The following is a 25440-nucleotide window of genomic DNA, read 5'->3' as shown; positions in this document are numbered from 1 at the left end:
ACTGGTTCTCCCTTGTCCACTCTACTAGTTGCATCCACAAAAAATTCTAGAAGATTTGTCAAGCATGATTTCCCTTTCATAAATCAATGCTGACTTGGACCGATCCTGTCACTGCTTTCCAAATGCGCTGCTATTTCATCTTTAATAATTGATTTCAACATTTCCCCACTACCGATGTCAGGCTAACCGGTCTATAATTCCCCGTTTTCTCTCTCCCTCCTTTTTAAAAAAGTAGTGTTACATTAGCTACCAGTCCATAGGAACTGATCCAGAGTCAATAGACTGTTGGAAAATGATCATCAATGCATCCACTGTTTCTCGGGCCACTTCCTTAAGTTCTCTGGGATGCAGACTATCAGGTCCCCGGGATTTATCGGCCTTCAATCCCATCAATTTCCCTAACACAATTTCCCGCCTAACAAGGATATCCTTCAGTTCCTCCTTCTCACTAGACCCACTGTCCCCTAGTACATTCGGAAGGTTATTTGTGTCTTCCTTCGTGAAGACAGAACCGAAGTATTGGTTCAATTGGTCTGCGATTTGTTTGTTCTTCATTAGAAATTCACCTGAATCCGACTGATCTTTTTCTCTTCACATATTTATAGAAGCTTTTGCAGTCAGTTTTTATGGTCCCTGCTAGCTTCCTCTTATAATCTATTTTCCCCCTCTTAATTAAACCCTTAGTCCTCCTCTGCTGAATTCTAAATTTCTCCCAGTCCTCAGGTTTGTTGCTTTTTATCGCGAATTTATATGCCTCTTCCTTGGCTTTAACACTATCCTTAATTTCCCTTGTTAGCCATGGTTGAGCCACCTTCCCTGTTTTATTTTTACTCCAGACAGGGATGTACAATTGCTGCAGTTCATCCATGTGATCTTTAAATGTTTGCCATTGCTTATCCACCATCAACCCTTTAAGTATCCTTTGCCAGTCTATTCTAGCCAATTCACGCCTCATACCATCAAAGTTACCTTTCCTTAAGTTCAGGACCCTAGTTTCCAAATTTACTTTGTCACTCTCCATCTTAATAAGGAATTCTACCATATTATGGTCACTCTTCCACAGGGGACCTCGCACAACAAGATTGCTAATTAGTTCCTTCTCATTACACATCACCCAGTCTAGGATGGCCAGCTCTCTAGTTGGTTCCTCGACATATTGGTCTAGAAAACCATCCCTAATACACTCCAGGAAATCCTCCTCCACCGCATTGCTACCAGTTACGTTAGTCCAATCAATATGTTGATTAAAGTCACCCATGATTACTGCTGTACCTTTATTGCACACCTCCCTTATTTCTTGTTTGATGCTGTCCCCAACCTCACTACTACTGTTTGGTGGTCTGTACACAACTCCCACTAGCGTTTTCTGCCCTTTGGTATTCCGTAGCTCCACCCATACCGATTCCACATCATCCAAGCTAATGTCCTTCCTTACAATTGCATTGATTTCCTCTTTAACCAGCAACGCCACCCTGCCTCCTTTTCCTTTCTGTCTATCCTTCCTAAATGGTGAATACCCCTGGATATTGAGTTCCCAGCCTTGGTCACCCTGGAGCCATGACTCTGTGATGCCAATTACATCTTACCGTTAACTGCTATCTGCACAGTTAATTCGTCCACCTTATTCCGAATACCCCTCGCATTGAGGCACAGAGCCTTCAGGCTTGTCTTTTTAACACACTTTGCCCCTTTAGAATTTTGCTGTAATGTGGCCCTTTTTGTTTTTTTGCCTTGGGTTTCTCTGCCCTCCACTTTTACTATTCTCCTTTCTATCTTTTGCTTCTGACTCCATTTTATTTCCCTCTGTCTCCCTGCATAGGTTCCCATCCCCCTGCCATATTAGTTTAACTCCTCCCCAACAGCACTAGCAAACACTCCCCCTTGGACATTGGTTCCAGTCCTGCCCAGGTGCAGACCCTCCGGTTTGTACTCGTCCCACCTCCCCCAGAACCGGTTCCAATGTCCCAGGAATTTGAATCCCTCCCTTTTGCACCACTCCTCAAGCCACGTATTCATCTGAGCTATCCTGCGATTCCTACTCTGAGTAGCACGTGGCACTGGTAGCAATCCTGAGATTACTACCTTTGATATCCTACATTTTTAATTTAGCTCCTAGCTCCCTAAATTCGTCTCGTCGGACCTCATCCCGTTTTTTTACCTATATCGTTGGTACCTATATGCACCACGACAACTGGCTGTTCACCCTCCCTTTTCAGAATGTCCTGCACCCGCTCCGAGACATCCTTGACCCTTGCACCAGGGAGGCAATATACCACCCTGGAGTCTCGATTGCAGCCGCAGAAATGCCTATCTATTCCCCTTACAATAGAATCCCCTACCACTATAGCTCTCCCACTCTTTTTCCTGCCCTCCTGTGCAGCAGAGCCAGCCACGGTGCCATGAACTTGGCTGCTGCTGCCCTCCCCTGATGAGTCATCCCCCTCAACAGTACAAATGCACCCTCTGGTGGCGGTAGAATGCTGGTTACAAGGTGTTGCATACACAACAAATACCCTCCCTAAATCTCACTGGCTTTCCATCTCCTTCTCCTCATTAAAACACCTTGACCAAGGTTTTAGTCACCTCTCCTAATATCTTTGCTCAGTATCCATTTTTTGAACATGGCTCTGTGAAGTACTTTGTGTCGTTTTTCTATATTAAAGAAGCTATATAAATACAAATTGTTATTGATTTACATCCATTTTAGAATGGGTAACTGAGAAATTCTGGCCCTTGAAGTAATCATCTCCAATAGGGCAGTGTACTATTTGCTGCACTACTGCATGACATGCTTCGTTTGGAAAATAACACTTAAACCAGAATTAGTTAATGCTACTTAATTTTCGAAAACCCGATTTAAATTTACTAAACACTGGACTATTTTGTTGGCTTAATTAGGAGGATAAAATGCCAGTAATTTAGAAAATCTGTGTCGGAATTTTCCCGATGCTTGGGGCTCACTTCAGACATAACACTACTTGGAGTGCAGCAGAGTGAACATAAAATTAGGCAGCACTCTGCAATGCTGGATCTCTACATAAAAAGGGTGCCAACTAAAAATTCTGCTGGGGCCTGAGGTGAGCAAAAATGTGTCTGCCCCACACACAGCCACTAAAAGCACAAGGAGGTGGGGTTGGCGGATTTCCCATCCTCCCAGTTACCATCTCTTATGCACTTGGCAACCTGGAAAGAAAACAGCATCCAGGTCCTGGAGGTACACAAATAATGCTCTCCAAGTTAGAAGCATGACCTGAATGACCCCAAATGTAACAAACTGACTGATGTAAATGAACTGCTTTGAAATGGGGCTGATCAGTAGCCTTTGAAGCCTGTGACCCTCCCCAGCATTGCAAATTCCCCCTCCCCACCCCCACCAAGTGAGTGACCAAGTTGCACCCAAAAATGGCACATCCATCTGCCAGAACTTTTCAAATTAGTTAAACACATCGTGATTCTGGACACTCGAGTGGAATATCGAGCAGAGGTTGCAGGTGCTGCGGAATTCCTGCTCCACAACATTTATGGCATTGAGCCGGGTCTGAGGAATTTTGGTCTCATATCTCTGTCCAGAAGGTATTTTAACTCCTATATCTTTAACGCAAAAAAGTATCAGATTGTTTTGCCTATCGTATTTTATGTGAATTACTTCAAATCTTTTGGGTAAAATCATACGGCAGTAGGGTATCACATGCAAATTACTTACATCACTTGTGTTTATTAAAAGGTTTTCTTGTTAGACGTTTATACAACATGACATTTGAAATTCATCCTTAAGGTCTACATTTAACCAGCAGGCAAAATGTGTAACATTTCCACTATTTCAACATGACTCCTCTGAAAGCAGTTTGTTCCTCAATTTAGGAAAAACTAACATGTCCATTAAAGTTGGTAATAATCATCAATAGGACACCCCTGCAAACAATAATTTTAACATAGACTGCAATATTTTATTTGCTAAAGCAGAAGATCTCCCAATATAGAGCTAAGAGAACACACCAACACTTGAGTACATCAGGTTTCCTACTTGTTCAGTTCAGCGTCAGAAGAAAACCCGCAAAATGCTCGCTGCACCGCAGCATTAGCAAACTGTGCAGATTTTAGCTCATTAACTGCTTCATTACAGCGGAGTAATTGGATCAGCATTATTGCAGGTGTGTTGGCTGTTTGGTTCTACAACTGTTCTAACACATTATATCTTAAGAATATTATTAGGAAAATGATACCGTGACAAATATGAAGAAGTTCTGCTGTGTTTTGGTCTGGTAGTTGTCGCCTTAAATGAAACACAGTAAATCAGAGTTTTGAAAAAGCACCTCAGCCTATATAGTTATATGATGCAAGACCTGTCTCCCTGGTAACAGGCTTAAGAGGAGGTCAAACACATGATTTCAAATATATACCGATTTCATTATTGGTTCAGTCATGAATATGATAACTTCTTATTTTTTTTAATGTGGCTGGCAGTTCTGAATTTCTAACAAGCTTTGGCAACCTGCCAAGAAGTATAAGGGCAAATTTCAGAATCACAAAAACTGAAATCTTCAGAGAAAGACAGGTAGATTTTTGCTAGTTCCATCGAAACATAGAAAATAGATGCAGGAGTAGACCATTCGGCCCTTCGAGCCTGCACCACCATTCAATATGATCATGGCTGATCATGCAACTTCAGTACCCCATTCCTGCTTTCTCTCCATACCCTTGATCCCTTTAGCGTAAAGGCCATATCTAACTCCCTTTTGAATATATCTAATGAACTGGCCTCAACAACTTTCTGTGGTAGAGAATTCCACAGGTTCACAATTCTCTGAGTGAAGAAGTTTTTCCTCATCTCGGTCCTAAATGGCTTACCCCTTATCCTTGGACTGTGACCCCTGGTTCTGGACTTCCCCAACATCGGGAACATTCTTCCTGCATCTAACCTGTCCAATCCCATCAGAATTTTATATATTTCTATGAGATCCCCTCTCATCCTTCTAAACTCCAGTGAATATAAGCCCAGTCGATCCAGTCTTTCTTCATATGTCAGTCCTGCCATCCCAGGAATCAGTCTGGTGAACCTTCGCTGCACTCCCTCAATAGCAAGAATGTCCTTCCTCAGATTAGGAGACCAAAATTGTACACAATATTCCAGATGAGGCCTCACCAAGGCCCTGTACAACTGCAGTAAGACCTCCCTGCTCCTATACTCAAAACCCCTAGCTATGAAGGCCAACATACTATTTGCCTTCTTCACCGCCTGCTGTACCTGCATGCCAACCTTCAATGACTGATGTACCATGACACCCAGGTCTCATTGCACCTCCCCTTTTCCTAATTTGTCACCATTCAGATAATATTCTGCCTTCCAAAACTTATAAAGGGAAAAGAAAGAGGGGGCGGTGTATACAACAGTGGTTTGTAGAGAAATAGGTTGTGAACCTGTAGGCTGACCTTTTATTGATTTTCCGTCAAGAAAAAAAGGGATAAAATTTCTATTGTAAATATACATATTATATTGTTCTTATGCATTTGCTTCTCTGTTGTTTATTTAATAAAATGTCTTAGTTTAAAGCTAGAACAAGGTCTGGTGCGATGCTCTGTCTACCCCCTCAATCATTGTAAATACCTCAATTAGATCACCCTCAACCTTCGAAACTCAAGGGAATAAAAGTCAAGTTTATGCAACCTGGCCTGATAATTTATCCCTTTAAGCCCTGGTATAATTTTTCATGGATAGTAGGGCCAGTGAAGACCAGTAAGGAGTTTATAATCACTTTGTACCACCAGTACCTGCCGCAGGGAGTTGTTGATGCCAGTTCACTGGATATATTCAAGAGGGAGTTAGATATGGCTCTTACGATTAAGGGGATCAAGGGGTATGGAGAGAAAGCAGGAAAGGGGTACTGAGGGAATGATCAGTCATGATCTTATTGAATGGCGGTGCAGGCTCGAAGGGCCGAATGGCCTACTCCTGCACCTATTTTTCTATGTTTCTATTACCAACACGGCAATGAATGTTTGGCAGGTAATTTGACATTCACAACTCAGGTTAGGTGCATTTACTAATTTAACTCGCATATAGATGCATTTTTAATCTATCCTTGGCCCCCTCCTATTTCTCATCTACATGCTGCCCCTGGGCGACATCATCCAAAAACACGTCAGGTTCCATGTGTACGCTGCAACACCCAACTCTACCTCACCCCCACCACCTCTGATTTGTCATGCTGCTTGTTTGACATCCAGTACTGCATGAGCAGGAATTTCCTCCAAACAAATATTAGGAAAACCAAAGCCATTGTCTTCTGTCCCCCGCCACAATTTCCATTCCCTACTCCATCCCTCTCCATTGCCACTGTTTGAGGCTGTATCAGACTGTTCGCAATTTTGGCATCCTATTTGACCCAAAGATGAGCTTCCAACCCCATATCCGCTCCATCACCAAGACAGCCCACTTGCACCTCCATAACAATTGAGAATGTGAGAAAGTATAGAGGAATGTTGAAAGAATGTGAAATATGTATAAGGGATTGAACATAATAAAATGCCATGTATCCACAGACTTTGGTCACCAGTTGGGGTGCTAAGTCAGCGTGAATCAGCTAAAAATGTGGTGCAGATAACAGGATAAGGACGGTGTAGCAGAACCAGATGGTGCAGTACTGATATATTGTAAACATAGTCTCAAGTGCAGAGGGGGAGGAAACTAAAGTGAGGCGGGCTGTGTCTGCCGACTGTGTGCAGCAGAAAAGCCCTATTAGTCCAGAATGAAGTACGGAGGAAAATGATTGGATGAATCCTTTATGCATGAGCCGCTTGGAAAATGTATAACTATCGTGTGTATGCACTAAAACCTTGCTTGTCTTTGTAAAGTCAACAAACTCCCAGAGAGTTGGTGTTCCTTTGCTAAGACAAGCCAGCATCGATGTCGCATTAATAAAGTATAACTCAGAGTAACTTGGTGTTCGTGTCAGTGTTTTCGCTGAGACAGATTGAGGGAAAAGAATCCGTATCAACACAATCTCCTGTCTCCACCCCTGCCTCAGCTCATCTGCTGCTGAAACCCCCATCCATGCCTTTGTTACTTTTATACAGTACTTGACTATTCCAATGCTCTTCTGTCCGTCCCCCCATCTCCCACCTTCCAGAAACTTGAGCTCATCCAAAACTCTGCTGCCCGTATCTTAACTCACATCAAGTCCCGTTCACCCATCACCCGTGCTTGCTAACCTGTATTGGTTCCCGGTCCAGCAACGCCTCAATTTTAAAATTCTCATCCTTGCTCCATTGCCTCGCCCCTCCCCCATCTCTGTAACCTCCTTCAATCCTACAAACCTTCGAGATCTTGGCGTTCCTCGAATTCGGACCTCTTGCGCATCCCCGTCTCCCTTTGCCCCACATCAGCAGCCATGCTTTCTGCTGCTTAGGCCCCTATCTCTGGAATTCCCTCCCTAAACCTCTCCACCTCTCTCTCTCCTCCTTTAAGATGCTCTTTAAAACCTCCCTCATTGAGCAAGCTTTTGGTCACTTGCCTTAATATCTCATGTGGCTCGGTTTGTTTGAGAACGCGCCTGTGAAGCACCTTGGGGCGTTTTACGACATTAAACATGCTATATAAGTGTCAGTTGTTGTTGTCATCAAAAACAATATGCCCTCCCCACAAAAAAAGTGCACCAAGGCAAAATTCAGAACTTCAATATAACGGAGATGGAAGTCCTAGACAAGTTGAAAGGACTTTAAACAAATAAATCTCCAGGAATAGATTATATTTATTCCAGTTTTGAGCGAGACTAAGGAGGAGATTTGTAAAGCACTGGCCATTTTGAGGGAATCAATGGGACTGAAGAGGTACCAGTAAATTGCTAACAGGCTAATGCAGTGCCCATGTTCAAAAAGGATGTCAAAACAGACACAAACAACTACAGACTGATTAGTCTTACATCAACGAATAAAAAATAAAATTCAATGCAAAAATGATAGAATTGATTATCAGGAGTAAATTTAAGAATTATCTGTACAACAACCACTAATAAACTGCAGTCAACAAGGCTTTAGATGGGAAGAATCTTGCCTGACCAACCTACTTGATTTCTTTGAGGAAGTGACCACTCAAGTCAAATGTGGTAAACGCTACAACATTGTGCACATAAGACTTTCATAAGGCATTGGATATGGCTCCACATAAAAGGTTACTAATTAAACACAAAGCTGTGGGGATTTAAAGCAAGATTTTGAAACAGATAAGAAATTGCCTGCAGGGCTTAGAGGATAGAGTATTGCTGCAGGGATCAGTGCTGGGTCCTCAACTATTTACAATCTATATTAATGACTTGGATGAAGGGACCGAGTGTAATGTAGGCAAGTTTCCTGATGATACAAAGATGGGTGGGAAAGCAAATTGTGAGGAGGACACAAAAAATCTGCAAAGGGATATAGACAGGCTAAGTGAGTGGCAAAAATTTGGCAGATGGAGTACAATGTGGGAAAATGTGAGGTTATCCACATTGGCAGAAATAATAGAAAAGCAAATTATAATTTAAATGGAGAAAAATTGCAATGTGCTGCAGTACAGAGACATCTGGGGGTCCTTGTGCATGAAACACAAAAAGTTAGTATGCAAGTACAGCAAGTAAGGCAAATGGAATGTTGGTCTTTATTGCAAGGGGGATAGAGTATAAAAAGAGAAGTCCTGCTACAATTGTACAGGGTATTGGTGAGGCCACATCTGGAGTACTGCGTACAGTTTTGGTCTCCGTATTTAAGGAAGGAGACTGTTCAGAGAAGGTTCACTAGGTTGATTCCGAAGATAAGGGGGTTAACTTATGAAGATAGATTGAGCCTATACTCATTGGAGTTCAGAAGAATGAAACTTATAAGATAAAGAGGGGGCTCGACAAGGTGGATGCAGAGAGGCTATTTCCACTCATAGTGGAAACTAAAACTAGGGGACACAGTCTTAGAATAAGGGGCTGCCCATTTAAAACTGAGATGAGGAGAAATTTCTTCTCCGAGGGTTGTAAATCTACGGAATTCTCTGGCCCAGAGCGCTGTGGAGGCTGGGTCATTGAATATATTTAAGGCGGAGACAGACATATTTTTGAGCAATAAGGGAATAAAGGGTTATGGGGAGCGGGCAGGGAAGTGGAGCTGAGTCCATGATCAGATCAGCCATAATCTTAGTGAATGGTGGAGCAGGCTCGAGGGGCCGAATGGCCTACTCCTGCTCCTATTTCTTATGTTCTTATGGTACCAAACACCAGACACTGGTTAGAGGGTAACAGCAATTTGGGGCGAGTATTGAGTGGCATGCCCCAGGTTTTAGTATTGGGATCACTCCTGTTTCTAATTTACATCAATGATTTGTGTTCAGAAACTCAATGCAAATAACCTGTTCACCAAAGATCAATTTGGGTTCTACCAGAACCACTCAGCTCCAGACCTCATCACAGCCCCGATCCAGCTATGAATGCAAGAGCTGACTGTCAGAGGAGAGGCAAGAGTAGCTGTCCTCAACATCAAGACAGCATTTGACTAAATATGTCACCAAGGAGCTGTAGCAAAACTGAGGTTAAGGTGAAAATCCTCCACTGGCTGGAGTCATATCTGACAAAGAGGAAGATGGCTGTGGTTTAATGTTCCCTTTACGCTGCACGGTCGCGCAGTGCTCTAGGTGTCCTGCGCAGCTAGTGAACCGGCTTTTAAAGTTAAAAAAACGCGCACATGCGGACTTTTGAATGGGCCGCGCAGCCCAAAATAAATTACAGGAAACATTGCTGTGTTTATTGTAGCCCAGTCATCACAGCACCAGGACATCACTGCAGGAATTCCTCAGGAAAGTATCCAGGGTCCAACCATCTCCAGCTGCTTCATCAATGACCTTCCCCTCCAGCATAAAGTCAGGAGTGGGACCATTCGCTGATAACTTCAAAGTGGTCTGCTCCACTGAAAACTCCTCAGATAATAACATGGCTAATGCCAGCCTTAAACAGGACCATACTTTAGTGCCTCAGCGGGAATTCCATCTGCTCCTGATGCCCTGTTGTTAATGAGCTGATGGATGGTCTTTTCTACCTCGTGCAGGGCTGGGGTTTTGCTGAGATGGTGGCGGGTAGCATGCTGCAGGATGGAGTTGAGGACACTCGTGTCAAAGGCAGAGTCTCAGTTAAAGAGATCTTCAAAGTGCTCCTTCCTGTGCATCCTGATTGCCTCGGTGTCCTTAATGAGTGCCTCCCCGTTCTTGGCCAGCTGTGGGGTAGAGCCTTGGGTGCTTGGGCCGCAGGTGGACTTAATTGCAGTGAAGAATCCTCGCACGTCATGGCTGTCGGCCAGCTGCTGGATCTCCTGTGTTTTCTCAACCCACCAGCTATTCTTTAGGTCGCAGGTTTTTTGTTGGCTCAGAGAGGTGGACCATATACAGTAGACACCTCAAAGCGCTGGAGAAATACCACCAGCGCTGTCTCCGCAAGATCCTGCAAATCCACTGGGAGGATAGACACACCAACATCAGTGTTCGCAATCAGTCCAACATCCCCAGCATTGAAGCACTGACCACACTCAACCAACCTGTTGAGCGGGCCACATTGTTCACATGCTCGACTACCAAAGCAAGCGCTCTACTCGGAACTCCTACACAGCAAGCGAGCCCCAGGTGGGCAGAGGAAATGTTTCAAGGACACCCTCAAAGCCTCCTTGATAAGGTGCAACATCACCACCGACACCTGGGAATCCCTGGCCCAAGACCACCCCAAGCTGAGAAAGAGCATCTGGGAGGGCGCGGAGCACCTCAAGTCTCGTCATGCAGAAAACAAGTGTAGGCAGCAGAAGGAGCGGCGGCAAACCAGGCTCACCATCCACCCTTTCCTTCAACCACTGTCTGTCCCACCTGTGACAGTGACTGTAATTCCCGTATTGGACTGTACAGTCGCCTAAGAACTCACTTTTAGAGTGGAAGCAATTCTTCCTCGATTTCAAGGGACTGCCTATGATGATGATGATAAACAGGACCTGGATAACTTCTAGGTTTGGGTTGACAAATAATGTGTGTCATGTTAAGTGCCAAGCAATTACTATCTTGAATAAGCATCACTCCTTGATCTTCAATAGCATGGCCATCAATGAGTCCCCCAATGCCAACATCTTGGGGGCTAACAATGACTTTACTATATCATGGCAACAAAAGCACACCAGAGATTGGTACTCTCTGACAGGCGGTTCGTCTGCCAACCCCTCAAAACCTATCCATCATCTGCACGGCTCACCTGAGCGATAGAATACTCACTCACCTGAGTAGCTGCAGCTGCAGCAACACTCGACACCATCTAGCCAGGACAGAGCAGTTTGCGTGATTAGTGCCCCACCACTGAAAATCTCCACCCCCTCCACCACCAGCGTCTGTGGCTGCGGTATGTACGATCTATAGGATGCACTTTAGCAACACACCAAGGTTACTTCAACAGTGCCTCATTCCTCACAATCTCTACCACGAACATAGGCAGTCCCTCGAAATCGAGGAAGACTTGCTTCCACTCTAAGAGTGAGTTCTTAGGCGACTGAACAGTCCAATACGGGAATTACAGTCTCTGTCACAGGTGGGACAGCTGTTTGCCGTACTCTCCTTCCGCTGCCTGTGCTTGCTTTCTGCATGCTCTCGGCGACGAGACTCGAGGTGCTCAGCACCCTCTCGGAGGCTCTTCCTCCACTTGGGGCCGTCATTGGCCAGGGATTCCCAGGTGTCGGTGGGGATGTTGCATTTTATCAAGGAGGCTTTGAGGGTGCCCTTGAAACGTTTCCGCTGCCCACCTGGGGCTCGCTTGCTATGTAGGAGTTCAGAGTAGAACGCTTGCTTTGGGAGTCTTGTGTCAGGCATGCGAACAATGTGGCCCACCCAACGGAGCTGGTTGAGTGTGGTCAGTGTTTCGATGCTTGGGATGTTGGCCTGTCGAGGACGCTAATGGTGCTGCGTCTGTCCTCGCAGGGGATTTGCAGGATCTTGCGGAGACATCGTTGGTGGTATTTCTCCAGCGATTTGAGGTGTCTACTGTATATGGTCCATGTCTCTGAGCCATACAGGAGGGCGGGTATCACTACAGCCCTGTAGACCATGAGCTTGGTGCCAGATTTGAGGGCCTGATCTTCGAACACTCTCTTCCTCCGGCGGCAAACATTGATAAGCTAACACCATCACCTCCAGGTCCTCACCCACCTCCCCCACCCCCGCAAAGTCAGATACAATCATGGCGTTGATATATTTCCTTGTTCCTTCAAAATCACTGGGTCAATATCCTGGAATTCCTGATCTAACACCATTGTAGGAGCACCGTTGTTATTAAGACTGCTATAGTTGAATGAGAAGGCCCACCATCATTTTCTCAGGGAATCTAGGAATTGGTAATAAATGCAGAATTGCCTGCAATCCAAGAACATTTTTTTTTAAATTGCAGAGGATACCAAACTCAAAACAGCATTAAAAGATTAAAAAGAGGCAGACCAGAAATTACAGAATGATTTAAACAAAATATGTGACAATGGCAGATGAAATTCAGTGCTGACAAATGTAAAGTATTGCACATAGGAAGAAAAATGAGTGCTATGTACTCCATGAATGGTATTGAAATAGCTTAGGATGTAGCTGAAAGACACCTCGGCATCTCAGTAAAGTCAATGCACAATGTGTCCAACCAACGTAGAGCAGCAACCAATAAAATGTTGAACTATATATAGCCAAAACAGGTCAGAAGTCGCGCTCATACTGTACAGTGCTCTGGTTAGACTGCACTTCAAGTCCGACATTCAGCTCTTGTCACTGAGAAACAAGGGAGATAGTTAAATAATAGAGGCAGTGCAAAAAGCCACAAAGCTGATCCCGAGTGTCAGAGGTCTGAGTCATGAGGAAAGGCTGCAGTAACTTGGGCTTTTCAATAGTAAATGGTACGAAAAAGGGAAATGTGAACAGTTACTTTACATGAAAGTAGGACAAGGAGATGGTCACAATTACGGCATCTCTGAGATCTCCAGGCATGCACTCCTCCTTCCAGATGACACAGATGAGGTCATGCATTCGTGCCATTAGTGCCACTCTGCCATACTTTAGTGCCTCAGCGGGGATTCCATCTGCTCTTGATGCCTTGTTGTTCTTGAGCTGAGGGATGGCCTTTTCTACCTCGTGCAGTGTTGGGGTTTTACTGAGGTAGTGGCGGGTAGCATGTTGCGGGATGGAGTCGAGAACACTCGTGTCAAAGGCAGAGACTCGATCAAGGAGATCGTCGAAGTACTCCTTCCAGCGGGCCCTGATTGCCTCGGTGTCCTTGACGAGTGTCTTTTAAAAAGGGGACAAGTCCGACTGCGGGAACTACAGAGGAATCTCCCTGTTGTCGGCCACTGGGAAAGTCATCGCTAGAATCCCCCTCAACCGTCTTCTCCCTGTGGCTGAAGAGCTCCTCCCAGAGTCACAATGCGGATTCCGTCCACTACGGGGTACAACAGAAATTATCTTCATGGCGCGACAACTGCAAGAGAAATGCAGGGGACAGCACCAACCCTTGTACATGGCTTTCTTTGACCTCACAAAGGCCTTTGACATTGTTAGCCGCGAGGGACTGTGGAGCATCCTCCTCCGTTTCGGCTGCCCCCAAAAGTTTATCGCCATCCCCCACCTGCTCCATGACGACATGCAAGCTGTGATCCTGATCAACAGATCCACCACAGACCCAATCCACGCCCGGATCGGGGTCAAGCAGGGATGCGTCATCGCGCAAACATCCGTAAGACAAAGGTCTTCCACCAGCCTGTCCTCACCGCACAGCACTGCCCCTCCAGTCATCAAGATCAACAGTGCAGACCTCGATAACGTGGACCACTTTCCATACCTCGGGAGCCTATTATTAGCAAGGGCAGACAGCGACAATGCGGTCCAACACCGCCTCCAGTGCACCAACGCAGCCTTCAGTCGCCTGAGGAAGAGAGCGTTCGAAGACCGGGCCCTCGAATCTGGCACCAAGCTTATGGTCTACAGGGCTGTAGTGATACCCGCCCTCCTGTATGGCTCAGAGACGTGGACGATTTACAGTAGACACCTTAAATCGCTGGAGAAATACCACCAACGATGTCTCCGCAAGATCCTGCAAATGCCCTGGGAGGATAGATGCACCCACATCAGTGTTCTCGATCAGGCCAATATCCCCAGCATCGAAGCATTGACCACACTCGACCAGCTCCGTCGGGCAGGCCACATTGTCCACATGCCGACACAAGACTCTCAATGCAAGCGCTCTATTCGGAACTCTTTCACGGCAAGCGATCCCCAGGTGGGCAGAGGAAACATTTCAAGGACACCCTCAAAGCTTCCTTGATAAAGTGCAACATCCCCATCGACGCCTGGGAATCCCTGGCCAAAGACTACCCCAAGTGGAGGAAGAGCATCCAGGAGGGTGCTGAGCACCCAGAGTCTCGTCGCGAGAGCACGCAGAAAACAAGCGCAGGCAGCGGAAGGAGCGTGTGGCAAACCAGCCACCCACCCTTTCCTTCAACGACTGTCTGTCCCACCTGTGAGACTGTAATTTCCGTATTGGACTGCACAGTTACCTGAGAACTCACTTTGAGAGTGGAAGCAATTCTTCTTCGATTTCAAGGGACTGCCTACAATCAGGACAAGGAGACACAGGTTCAAGCTAGTAAAGGGAAAATTTAGACCCGATATCAGGACTTTCTTTTTCACAGAAGATCAATACATGGAACAGATTCCAGATTCCAGATTCCTGGGTAGAGTAACGGAATCAAAAATTATTTGGGATTTTTTTGTAAACAAAAAAAGATTTCATGGTCAGTGAGTATCTTCGATTACGCAAGTATGGAATGCAGGGAATGGCAAAACTGAAGTGAGATAGTGAAATTTAGGCAGTCCCTCGTGTTAAGGATGACCCACTTCCACACCAAAACGATGAGCTAACAAGTGCTTCCCGAACTACATCGTGAGGGGTGGAAGATGCCTGTGCATGAAATAAATTCAACTGGTAAACAAACAAATCTTGCATAAAGGTAAATTTTAGAGAAATCATTTGAAATCTAAATACAAAAGAAAATGAAAATATGAAAGAGGCAAAGAGCTTATTAGCCACTATCCAGACACAGTCAGCCATTTCCATTTAAATTAGGGCACAGAGTCTCTGAATTCTGCTGTTTTTAGTTTCATTTGAAAAACACCTAAACTCGGTCTGTATTTGAAATGCAAATTAATACTAGGAGAGATAAGGACGCCCTCCCAACAGAATGAAAACACTTCCACAGATAGTGCTCACTGTGGAAGAAACCTCCTGAAATCATGAGAGAAAATACTACAAAACAATTAAAAAAAAACAAGCAGGCATAAAAAAAATCTGAAACATGGGGAGGGGGGGGGAATGTATAATAACAAATTGCAACAGATTATAAATTTAGAATGAGAGCAACCCCAGGGACTATCCAGATGCCACCACAAATACAGGTCTGAAGATATCCTATACAAAACAGCATTCAGCATCTAACTCAGAACCAGTAGCCACAGGTCTTAGATTAATGACCTGTATAGAGGGCATAATTTCAAAATTAGCGGATGACACAAAGCTTGGAAATGTAGCAAACCGCGAGGAGGATCGTAACAGACTTCAGGAGAACACAGGCAGACTGGTAAAATGTACTGACACACAGCAGATGAAATTAAATGCAGAGGAGCGATGCATTTTGGAAGCAAACTGGAGAAGCATATAAACCAAATGGTACAATTTTAAAGAGGGTGCAGGAAGAGAGAGGCTGGAGGATTCACATTCATAAATATTTGAAGGTGGCAGGACAAGTTGATAAAGCTAAAAAAAAGCATACGGGTTCCTTGGATTTATAAACAGAGGCATAGTGTACAAAAGCAAGAAAGGTCAACCTGTATAAATCACTGGTTAGACCTCAGCTGGAGTATTGTGTCCAATTCTGGGCACCGCACTTTAGAAAGGATGTCAAGGCCTTGGAAAGGGTGCAGAGTTTTACCAGAATGGTACCAGAGTTGAGGAATTTAATTATGTGAAGAAACTGGAGAAGTTGGGATTGTTCTCCTTGGAACAAAGAAGGATAAGGGGAGATTTAATAGAGGTGTTCAAAAGGGAGGAATGGTTTCCACTCGCAGAAGGGTCAGAAACCAGAGACCACAGTTTTAAGACAGTTGGCAAAAAGCCAGGGGCAGAAGAGGAAGAATGTCTTTACTCAGCAAATTATGATAATCTAGAATACATTTTCTGAAAGGGTGGTGGAAGCTGATTTAATAGCAACTTTCAAAATGGAATTGGATATATACTTGAAAATGAAAAATTTGCAGAGCTATGGGGAAAGAGCAGCAGTGTGGAACTAATTGGATAGCTCTATTAAAGAGCTGTCACAGGCACGATGGGCTGAACGGCCTCCTTTTTTTGCTATATGATTTCAAGTCTTAAGATTATGGTTTAGTAAAAGACAATCTGGCTACATGTCTCTCTTTGGAAACAGATCTCTGCAGTTTGCAGTTTAAAAGCAGACATATGGCAAGATTTTGTCTCTGATATCAATGGTTTTAATGTGCCTTCAGTGTTCTGCCAGAAGTAGCCAATCAACTGCAAATTAGAAGGCAGTTAAAAAAAATCATGGGGCCAATTCAACAATCTTGTCAAAAATGGAGCCAAGATTGCTGCACTTCGATGACCTTACACATAAGAGAGGAGAGCTGATCTTGCTGGATTCAGTGAGTCACCTCTTTTTTGCAGCTGCTTGCTGTGATTTCCTCTGCACAAAACGGAACAGAGAATCTAGCAAACAGCAGCTGCTATTCCATCTGAAAATAACTGGTTGCTTTTCCTGCACTGAGGAGCAACTACAGAAGATCAGCAAGGGAAGATAGGCAGAACTGCCCTCTTCGATGACAGTATTAATGGTCTACTAGAAAAACTAGAAGGGCAGGGTAGCTGTATTTAGGGCCGAGCAAGCATGGCAGGAGGTAGCTAATAGACTGAATGCTGTCTCCCATGTCCATAAGTCATAGGAACAGATAAACAAGAAAATGTCAGGCCTGAGGAAGAATGCCAAGTTGGCTTCCCACAGTTTGACACCTCAAATTAACCCACAGCACGCATGCCACAATTAACCACCGTGCAGCATCATTGGCAGCAATGTGAAGCACTGACACAATCTCTTACATCTTTCACACCTGCATTTTTATGTCCACAATGGACCGGTGGCTGACATTTAAAAATGCTGCTAATGTCACAGATAACTATTGCTTGCTGTGCTGCCAAGTCAGTATGGCATCTGAAGCTACTTGTCTGCTGTTTAGTTACCCTGTCACACAAAATGGGATGCAGGCTGGGCATTGGGTGCCACTCTGTTGTTCCAACTGCTAAAAGCTTTTATGTTTTTTCTGTTTAAAAAAAAAAAAATGGCTATACACAACCAGAAGGACAAATGGACTGGTGGTGGCTCTACCAACCTCGAAATTGTTCATCGCCAAGTGGAGGAAGCCCTTCAAATTATGGAAGTCAAGCAAGAGCATGGCAGCTTGCTGGCATCCCAACAACTTCTTACTCACTGGCAAGATTGGCATTTATTACCCATTCCTCGTAATACAACCGAGTGGCTTGCTAGGCCAATTCAGGGGGCAATTAAGAGTCAGTGCTGTGGCAAGAGCGGAAACTTAAGTGGAGAAATTCAAATAGGCAGTTGCGGGGATAATGGGCACAGATTTGGGAGGCAACAACATGCTCAAGAACTGTGGAAAGGAAAGGGAGTTGGAGATGGGGTGGTGGATGCAAGAGCAGAGTGATGGGGGGGGGGGGGGCAGGTTTATTTGAGGAAGGGAGTGATGAGAGTGAGGGGAGCAATACCCGCAGAGAGGGAACCATTGCAATGTCAGCTAGCTTTGGGGCTAGGAAGGGTCACCATCATCATCATAGGCAATGCCTCGAAACGAGGATGACTTGCTTCCACGCCAAAAAAGGATGAGCTCACAGGTGTTTCAATGAAGGACCCGAACTACATCCACCAGGATGGAAGATGCCTGTGCGTGGATTTTTTTAACGTGCGGTACCGTTGCACACCAGCCACCACACGGGCTTGACGGAGCTAGGTCTTGGTCCAGTGGCAAGGATTATCCAAGACGACTGGAGACCAGCTCTAATGCACGGACCTAGTGCGCACATATCGCAGTGTGGGCTGGCCCGTGCTGCCCCTGGGCCCCTGGCCCTGAACTCATGCCTCCCCCTGGGCCCCGTTCATGTCCCTCTACAGTCTCTCGTCACTCCTTTGCACTCTTGCTGTATCTGCCCACGCTCCAATCACCGACCTGGACCTTGATGACGTCACTCTTCGCTGCCATCGCCCTCCTGCACCAGCTCACGCTGCTCCCTGAAGGGACCTCCACAGATCGTTGGGTGTCAGCAGCTGCAGTCGGAATGTGGTAAAAGGAACAGGAGGTGGGTCTCGTGGAGACAAGATGAACTCAGAGAAGGCACAATAGGAACTGGGAGAGAAACTAGCAGCTGACATGGATTCGGGGACAGGGCACACAAACAGCCTGGAAGCTGATTGCTTGAATGCTTTCTCCCCTGTCCATAAGTCATAGGAACAGACTACGTTCCTACTTCCTTCTGAATCTAGTGAAAAATAATTTATAGAAGGGACATATTAATGGAGCAATGCATTGAAAGGCATGTATAGTGGTACAAACAGGTGTTAATTAGACGTGCATTAATCTTTATGGGGCAAGTATACTGTGCTCATTATCAGAGGATTATTCTGTAAGGATATATTTACAAAGCTAAGTGAAATTCCTGTTAATCTTTCTAATTGCACATTATCCTTGGTCATTTATTTTCCTCTTTTTCTGCTAGGGCTACAGGCAGCCCCTTCTTTTCCTCTTACTTAATGAAAACTGTTCAACATATAGCATACAAAATAGTTTTCAACAACTTACATTTATATTGTGCCTTTAATGTAGTAAAATGTCCCAAAGGGCTCCTCAGGAACGTTATCACACAAAATCTGACACGGAGCCACATAAACAAATATTAGGACAGATGACCAAAAGCTTGGTCAAAGAGGTAGTTTTAAAGGAGCGTTTGAAAGAAGAGAGGTAGCGAGGCGGAGAAGTTTAGGGAGAGAATTCCCAGACAGCTGAAGCCAATGGTGGAGCAATGAAATAGGAGATGCACAAGAGTCTATCATTGGAAGAACGCAGAGTTCTTAAAGGGTTGTGGGGCTGGAGAAAGTTAGAGATAGAGAGGAGCGAGGCCGTGGAGTGATGTGAACACAAGGAGTAGAATTTTAAAGATCAAGGTGTTGCTGGACTGGGTGCCAATGTAGGTCAGAGAGTACAGTGGTGATTGGTGAATGCGAGTTGGTGCGAGTTTCAATATGGGCAGCAGAGTTCTGAAGAGAATAACTTCAGATACCTTTTCAGGGCCACAAAACAGTACACCACCACACTTTAATCTATCCAAACAGAATCTCTGCTTCATATGGCTACTGTATGCGCCACCAATTTGGAGACACAAGTTTTGTTTTACCCAACTTCACTCCTGTTCATCAGACTCTCAATGGGATCATTAGTCAAGTTGGCAGTGAATATCCTTGGAGCTTAGGAGCCTACAGTCCAAACTTCTTTGTTATTTCATATAATGCTAGCACAGTGCAAACTGAAAGCATCTTCATTGCTGCTGGAGTTTTGCTCATTTACTTCTATTATTCTGTTCCTGTGGTCTGAGACTAGCTGCACATCAATGGAAGGAATGCATATCCTATTCATTAATGCCTTGGAGCCCTGATCGCTATGTTGTCAGCTGTGGCACAATGGGTCGCACTCTCAACTGAGTCAGAAGATTATGGGTTCAAGTCCCACTCCCGAGACTTGAGCACAAAATCTAGGCTGACACTCCCAGTGCAGTACTGAGGGAATGCTGCACTGTCAGAGGTGCTAACCTTCGGATGAGATGTTAAACCAAGGTCCCGTCTGCCTTCTCAGGTGAACATAAAAGATCCCATGGCACTATTTGAAGAACAGGGAATTTCTATCTGGTGTCCTGGCCAATATTTATCCCTCAATATCTGGTCATTATCACATTGCTGTTTAGTGAGACCTAGCTTTGCGCAAACTGGCTGCCGCATTTCCTACAACAGTGACTACACTTCAAAAATACTTCATTGGCTATAAAGCGCTGTAGGACATGTTTCATGCACTGATGAGCTACTGGATGCTGCAAATATTACCATTGCTAGCTTGGAAGCATTTATTACTGTAATAACCCTCTCAGGCAGGTCAGGCTCAAGACAACAGCATAACCATGCCAGTCTCCTGCATTAATTATTGATGGCACTTCCAACAGTACTGCACTGGAGTATCAGACTAGATTTTGTGTTCAAGTCTCTGGAGTGGGACTTGAACCCACAACCTTCTGGTAGGTCTCTTCAGATATCCCCAAGTAGGTATGCTAGGTTATGAAAATTTGACTCCTGGGATAATGCTGAATCTGTAACCCTGCAAATCAGGAATTTGTGCCGCATGGTACATTCCCAGAATATAAGGGTATTCACTGGAGTTCAGAAGAATGAGAGGGGACCTCATAGAAACATTTAAAATTCTGACGGGGTTAGACAGGTTAGATGCAGGAAGAATGTTCCCAATGTTGGGGAAGTCCAGAACCAGAGGTCACAGTCTAAGGATAAGGGGTAAGCCATTTAGGACCGAGATGCGGAGGAACTTCTTCACCCAGAGAGTGGTGAACCTGTGGAATTCTCTACCACAGAAAGTTGTTGAGGCCAATTCACTAAATATATTCAAAAAGGAGTTAGATGAGGTCCTTACTACTAGGGGGATCAAGGGGTATGGCGAGAAAGCAGGAATGGGGTACTGAAGTTGAATGTTCAGCCATGAACTCATTGAATGGCGGTGCAGGCTAGAAGGGCCGAATGGCCTACTCCTGCACCTATTTTCTATGTTTCTATATATGCTCTGCGAGCACACTATCGCTGAATGGTGTGCTTGCCCTTCTGTTGCTTCGGAGAAAAGATGCATCACAATTCAAGGTGGATAAGTCGGCAGGTCCTGATGGCATGTTCCATACACTGTTGAATAAAGTCAGAGAGGTTTTAGCAGTGGCTCTGACCACTATTTTTCAATCCTCCTTAGATATGCAAATGTTGCTGGATGACTGGATGGTCGCCAATGCAACATTTTTGAGGAAATTATCAATTGGATAGATAAAAGGAATGTATCTCATTCAATAACCATTTACTTTAGGACCACCCCAAAGGGCAACAAATATAATGCATTTGATTTTGGAGGAATCGAATTAAATGATTACAGTATTGCCCTATGATCATTTTCACAAAGGTGCCTGTGATGAACCTTATTAACAGTTCTCCTTTGAATTCTTATCACTGGTGCTAGAAGCATTAGGCTTGTATTTGAAATGTATTATTACAACAAACTAAAGTTAATTCCTATAGCTTCCTATAACAGAATTCCTATACTGTCAAAGTAAAATTACATAGAATGTACAGCACAAAAACAGGCCATTTAGCCCAAAAGGTCATAATCTATATCCAACTACATTACTTGCAATTTTTACTAGGATATTTAATTGCTTGAATTTTCTAAATGTCCTCTTCCTCTGTGACCCATTGCAGTCTTTGTGATACTAGTATTGTTTTGGTATAAGGAGCACATTTGAAGCCAGGAATACTAATTCATAAATGAAACAGGAATGCTATTACCTCTTCCCCTTCACGTGACCTGATCGCTTCTTCTGACCAGATCTTCCTTGCCAGATCTTCACCATCAATTTTCTGACCCTGAATGATCTATCCTCAGCAAGAGTCTTAACTTCATTCCCCCTACATCCTCATCTTAATGAATTCCAAACTCTATGTAATGCTGAGCTCTTCTCATGCGCCTTCTTTTTTGTCAGGTGGCTCCCCACATTACCGCCATCACCACCCCCCCACCCCCCAAATTCCCCACGTATCTGATCTTCTTGATTCTCCTAGACCCCATTTTCATTCTTTTCACCATGAATTTCTCTATTCTTACTTACTCAAACCTATCTCCCTCAAAGTGTAGCTCTCTATTCTCAGTTCCAACCACAACATTAAACTTGTTAGCAAAGGTGGCATGTTGTCATATGCTGAGAGGAGCGCTGTCTTGCTGAGGCTGAATGACAACCATCTAACTCCTCCTTTCTCCCTCTTGACCGTAATCGCACTATTGAACACCAAACCAATCACTTCCCAGATTTCTGCCAATCTTATTTCCTCCAGAGACCTTCTTCCCTCTCTAACCGAGTAATTGCTCAACTCTGCAGTATTTCTTCCCTAAAATACACAGACAGTACTCTCTTAGTATAGCGACGGTTTCAGCCTGCTGTTGTCCACTGAATTAGGTTCCTCTTATCCTGATTCTATTCTTTCCCTCCACTCTCTGCACACCTACATCTTTGAGTCTTCTGCTGCCAATGATTTTAGATGCTTCAGCTCCAGTTGTCTTATTTCCATCATGGATATACAGTTCTTTTACACTTCTATCCCTCACCAGGACAGTCTCCAAACACCACTAGCATTAAACTCACTTACTGCCTCTCTGTGACTGAAGTCAACCTTCCCGATTACTTACTCAAGCTCATTCCTCATCAACCTGTCCCCAACGTTTGGCACTGTTGACCACTCCTTTCTCCTCCAGGATGGTGCACAACCAAAGCATTCTTTTTAAATCCAAGAATTATGCTCTCTCAGTGTCCTTTCGCTAAGATCGCCTTCCACCACTTCCGGAATAAAGCATGTTTACATCCCTGCCCCATCACCTCCACTGCTTAACATTCATCAAAACCTTTGTCTCTTAAGGATTATTTTCCTTAATGTTCTATTCACCACCAACCATGTCAATTCCATCCTAAACAAACTTCATCTAATCTTGATCTCTGTGGTCTGTATCTTTCTCTATGAAAGACCCTCAAATACATCATCCCTGTCCTAACCCAGTTTGAGTGACTCTGTGACCTACCAAATCAACTTTAAGACCTTCATCCACATTTTCAAATCCCTCCAGCATCTTGCCCCACCCCATGTGGGAAATCTTCTCCAGCAACATACCCCAGTTTCAACTTCTTATCCCAATTACTGTTTGTAACTCACCCCTCTAATTTCTCTATTCCAAAACAAATATTCCTTGCTGCCTCTCTCTACTTTCAAATACCTATCTCTTCCATAGTGCCTTCAGTTCCCCCCTAAATTCCTTACTTCCTATTCAGTCCCGATACAACACCCTGAAATATTATTTTATGCGAGACATTCTTTTACATAAATTGTTATTGCAAGAAGATCAATGATCTGTTGAACACTAGCTAATAATTCTATTTGGTGATAAGTGACTTAGACACAAAAATTTTCACAGCCATAATTGTTGAAACATACACATTTGTCACTATCTGCAGAACAACCTTCCTCACCTATCAAATGGTACGAGTTTACTTCAAAGATCTGACTCAATTATATTTTAATATTTGGCATGTCTGAATATACTTTAAAATGAACAGAGCTGTTATACTGAAACAAGCTCTCTTGAAGCATCTGTCTTCCAAGCAATGTTTAAGTTGTTAAAAGGAAATTATTGTAGAATTGAGACTTGCTGGAAATTGATCGCAAAAGTTGTTGCCACAATATATATGTGCCATGTTCAAGACTCTTCTACATTATTCATCTATATTATTTAGAATTTTATGATAGCTTGTACTTGCCTGTTATAATAAGCAGCACTGAGTCAGGCATCAGTGTGAATATTTGAAAGAAACAAAGTGCAATTTATGGAATTGTTTGCTCCAGCTTTCCTTATTAAACATGTTTATGGTGAAAATAAGCAGTTACAACAGCAAGAATGGAACATAGAATAGGAGCAACACCCAATACAAGTATTCAGTATAAAGGACTTAAACCATCTCCATAGTACCAGTTTGAAAGATGAGATTTCTGGGGTTACCTGCAATATCAACATTAAAATGTACTTTTGCAAGATGGTGCATGTGTGTTTTTTAACCACTGATTTTGCAAAAATGTAAAAATAGATTTGAGCTGGTCTGTACCACAGAATCACCCATGTTGGCAATACAAAGACAGGTCATACCAAATTCTGTAAAGAAGTCCCTCCCCTACTTTGAATAGGCTACTGGGATCGTGAAAAGCTTGGCCACACACTTGTTTGGGAATATGCATCATTGGAGGTGTTCAAGACAGGTTTCCTCTGACAAATCCATGTAATTGTGGAGGGGGCTATAAATGCAGCCCTTGGCATAGATTGTTGCAAAAGTGTTGAACAAGTATTTGTTGTCCCTCACGAACTCATCTTCCTCATTTAAATCATGCAACACTAATAACCCCCAAAGGAACTTCCATCCTCACCATTTTGGATAAGTAGTGACAGAAAAAAAAAATCAAAACATTTGCAAAAATAGCAAACTGCCCAGCAAAACCAGAGCAAAATACACTTATAAATGCAGAATTTTTTTTTCAGGAACTCAATTATCTCCCTTTAAGAAGTCCAGGGGATTAGGCCAGATCCTGGAAATCCCCACGAGGCCATTTAATATATGGTGCACACTCGAAGTGGTGAAAGTTGCCGCGGGATCTAATTTGAGTAAGAATATATTATTTCAATGAAATGTTCTGCCGATACTGACAACTGTTGCACAGCTTCATTGCAGCACACCGTGTGGTACAGTCGAGGAGTTACAGAATACACATTGTGAGCGTTAAATCAATCCCTGGCGGTCACTTGCAGCAGTGCGGGATCCAGGCGGGAATGACGGGGGAAATGACCCAATCAGCTCACGAAGTACAACCCCTTCTACTTCCCCACTTGGCCCGAATGTGAGAAACCCCAAATTGGCAGATTGACAGGCCGTCCTGTCCCTTTCGGTATTCGCATGTCTTTAGTTATAATCTTTTAAAATCTCTTTGTCAGTGACCAGGAACTCTGTAGGGGCTGCGTATCTCGGACCAACTGTGCGTCCGTTACACTTGGAGGTGTGGTGCGGCCCGAACCCCTGCCTGAGGCTGGGCCCCCGGCCCGCATCTTGACTCTTACCTTCGCCTTGCGCGCGGGCCCAGCGGCTGCAACTTGACAGGACTGGCGAGCGATTCTCACAGCGCTGCTCCCTCATTGGTGCACTTGCGGCATCGCCATCCAATGAGAACAGACCTTTTCAGAACGCTGGTGCCCGCCAAATTCAAAATCAAAAGGGTGAAACCCCGCGTTGCGGTAGCAGCGATATCAGCACAAATGAAAGGTGCAGGTGGCAAGTGGTACGCACTCTCCACCTGTCTTTGCTCTATGTTTTTTTTAATATAACGGACTGACTTATTTCATAATAACCAAAACGTTTCTTAGACTCTACACCGTATGTAAATGTTTGTCTCCATACAAAACGAGTC

The 25440-nt window shown here is 44.2% G+C and overlaps 1 protein-coding gene across 3 annotated transcripts in view; it reads right to left on the bottom strand.

Moving 5' to 3' along the window:
* Positions 1-25126, bottom strand: part of LOC139267357 (xanthine dehydrogenase/oxidase-like) — a 274065-nt gene extending 248939 nt beyond the window's left edge. Inside the window, exons 1-2 of one of the 3 annotated variants that reach the window (XM_070885566.1) lie at positions 25094-25126; positions 18308-18405 (exon numbers count right to left, since the gene is read on the bottom strand). In XM_070885566.1, coding sequence (XP_070741667.1) covers positions 18308-18340 — 33 coding nt within the window. In that variant the 5' untranslated portion in view covers positions 18341-18405; positions 25094-25126. Of the gene's footprint in view, positions 1-18307; positions 18406-25093 lie in introns of those variants that run through there. The other 2 variants (XM_070885588.1, XM_070885584.1) reach the window with 2 other exon arrangements.
* Between the last annotated feature and the right edge of the window lie 314 nt (positions 25127-25440).

The sequence above is a fragment of the Pristiophorus japonicus genome, chromosome 1 (genome assembly GCF_044704955.1).
Source record: "Pristiophorus japonicus isolate sPriJap1 chromosome 1, sPriJap1.hap1, whole genome shotgun sequence".
Lineage (NCBI taxonomy): Eukaryota > Metazoa > Chordata > Chondrichthyes > Pristiophoridae > Pristiophorus > Pristiophorus japonicus.
Note: the sequence above shows the minus strand (reverse complement) of the source record. Positions and strands in the feature narration are given on the sequence as shown.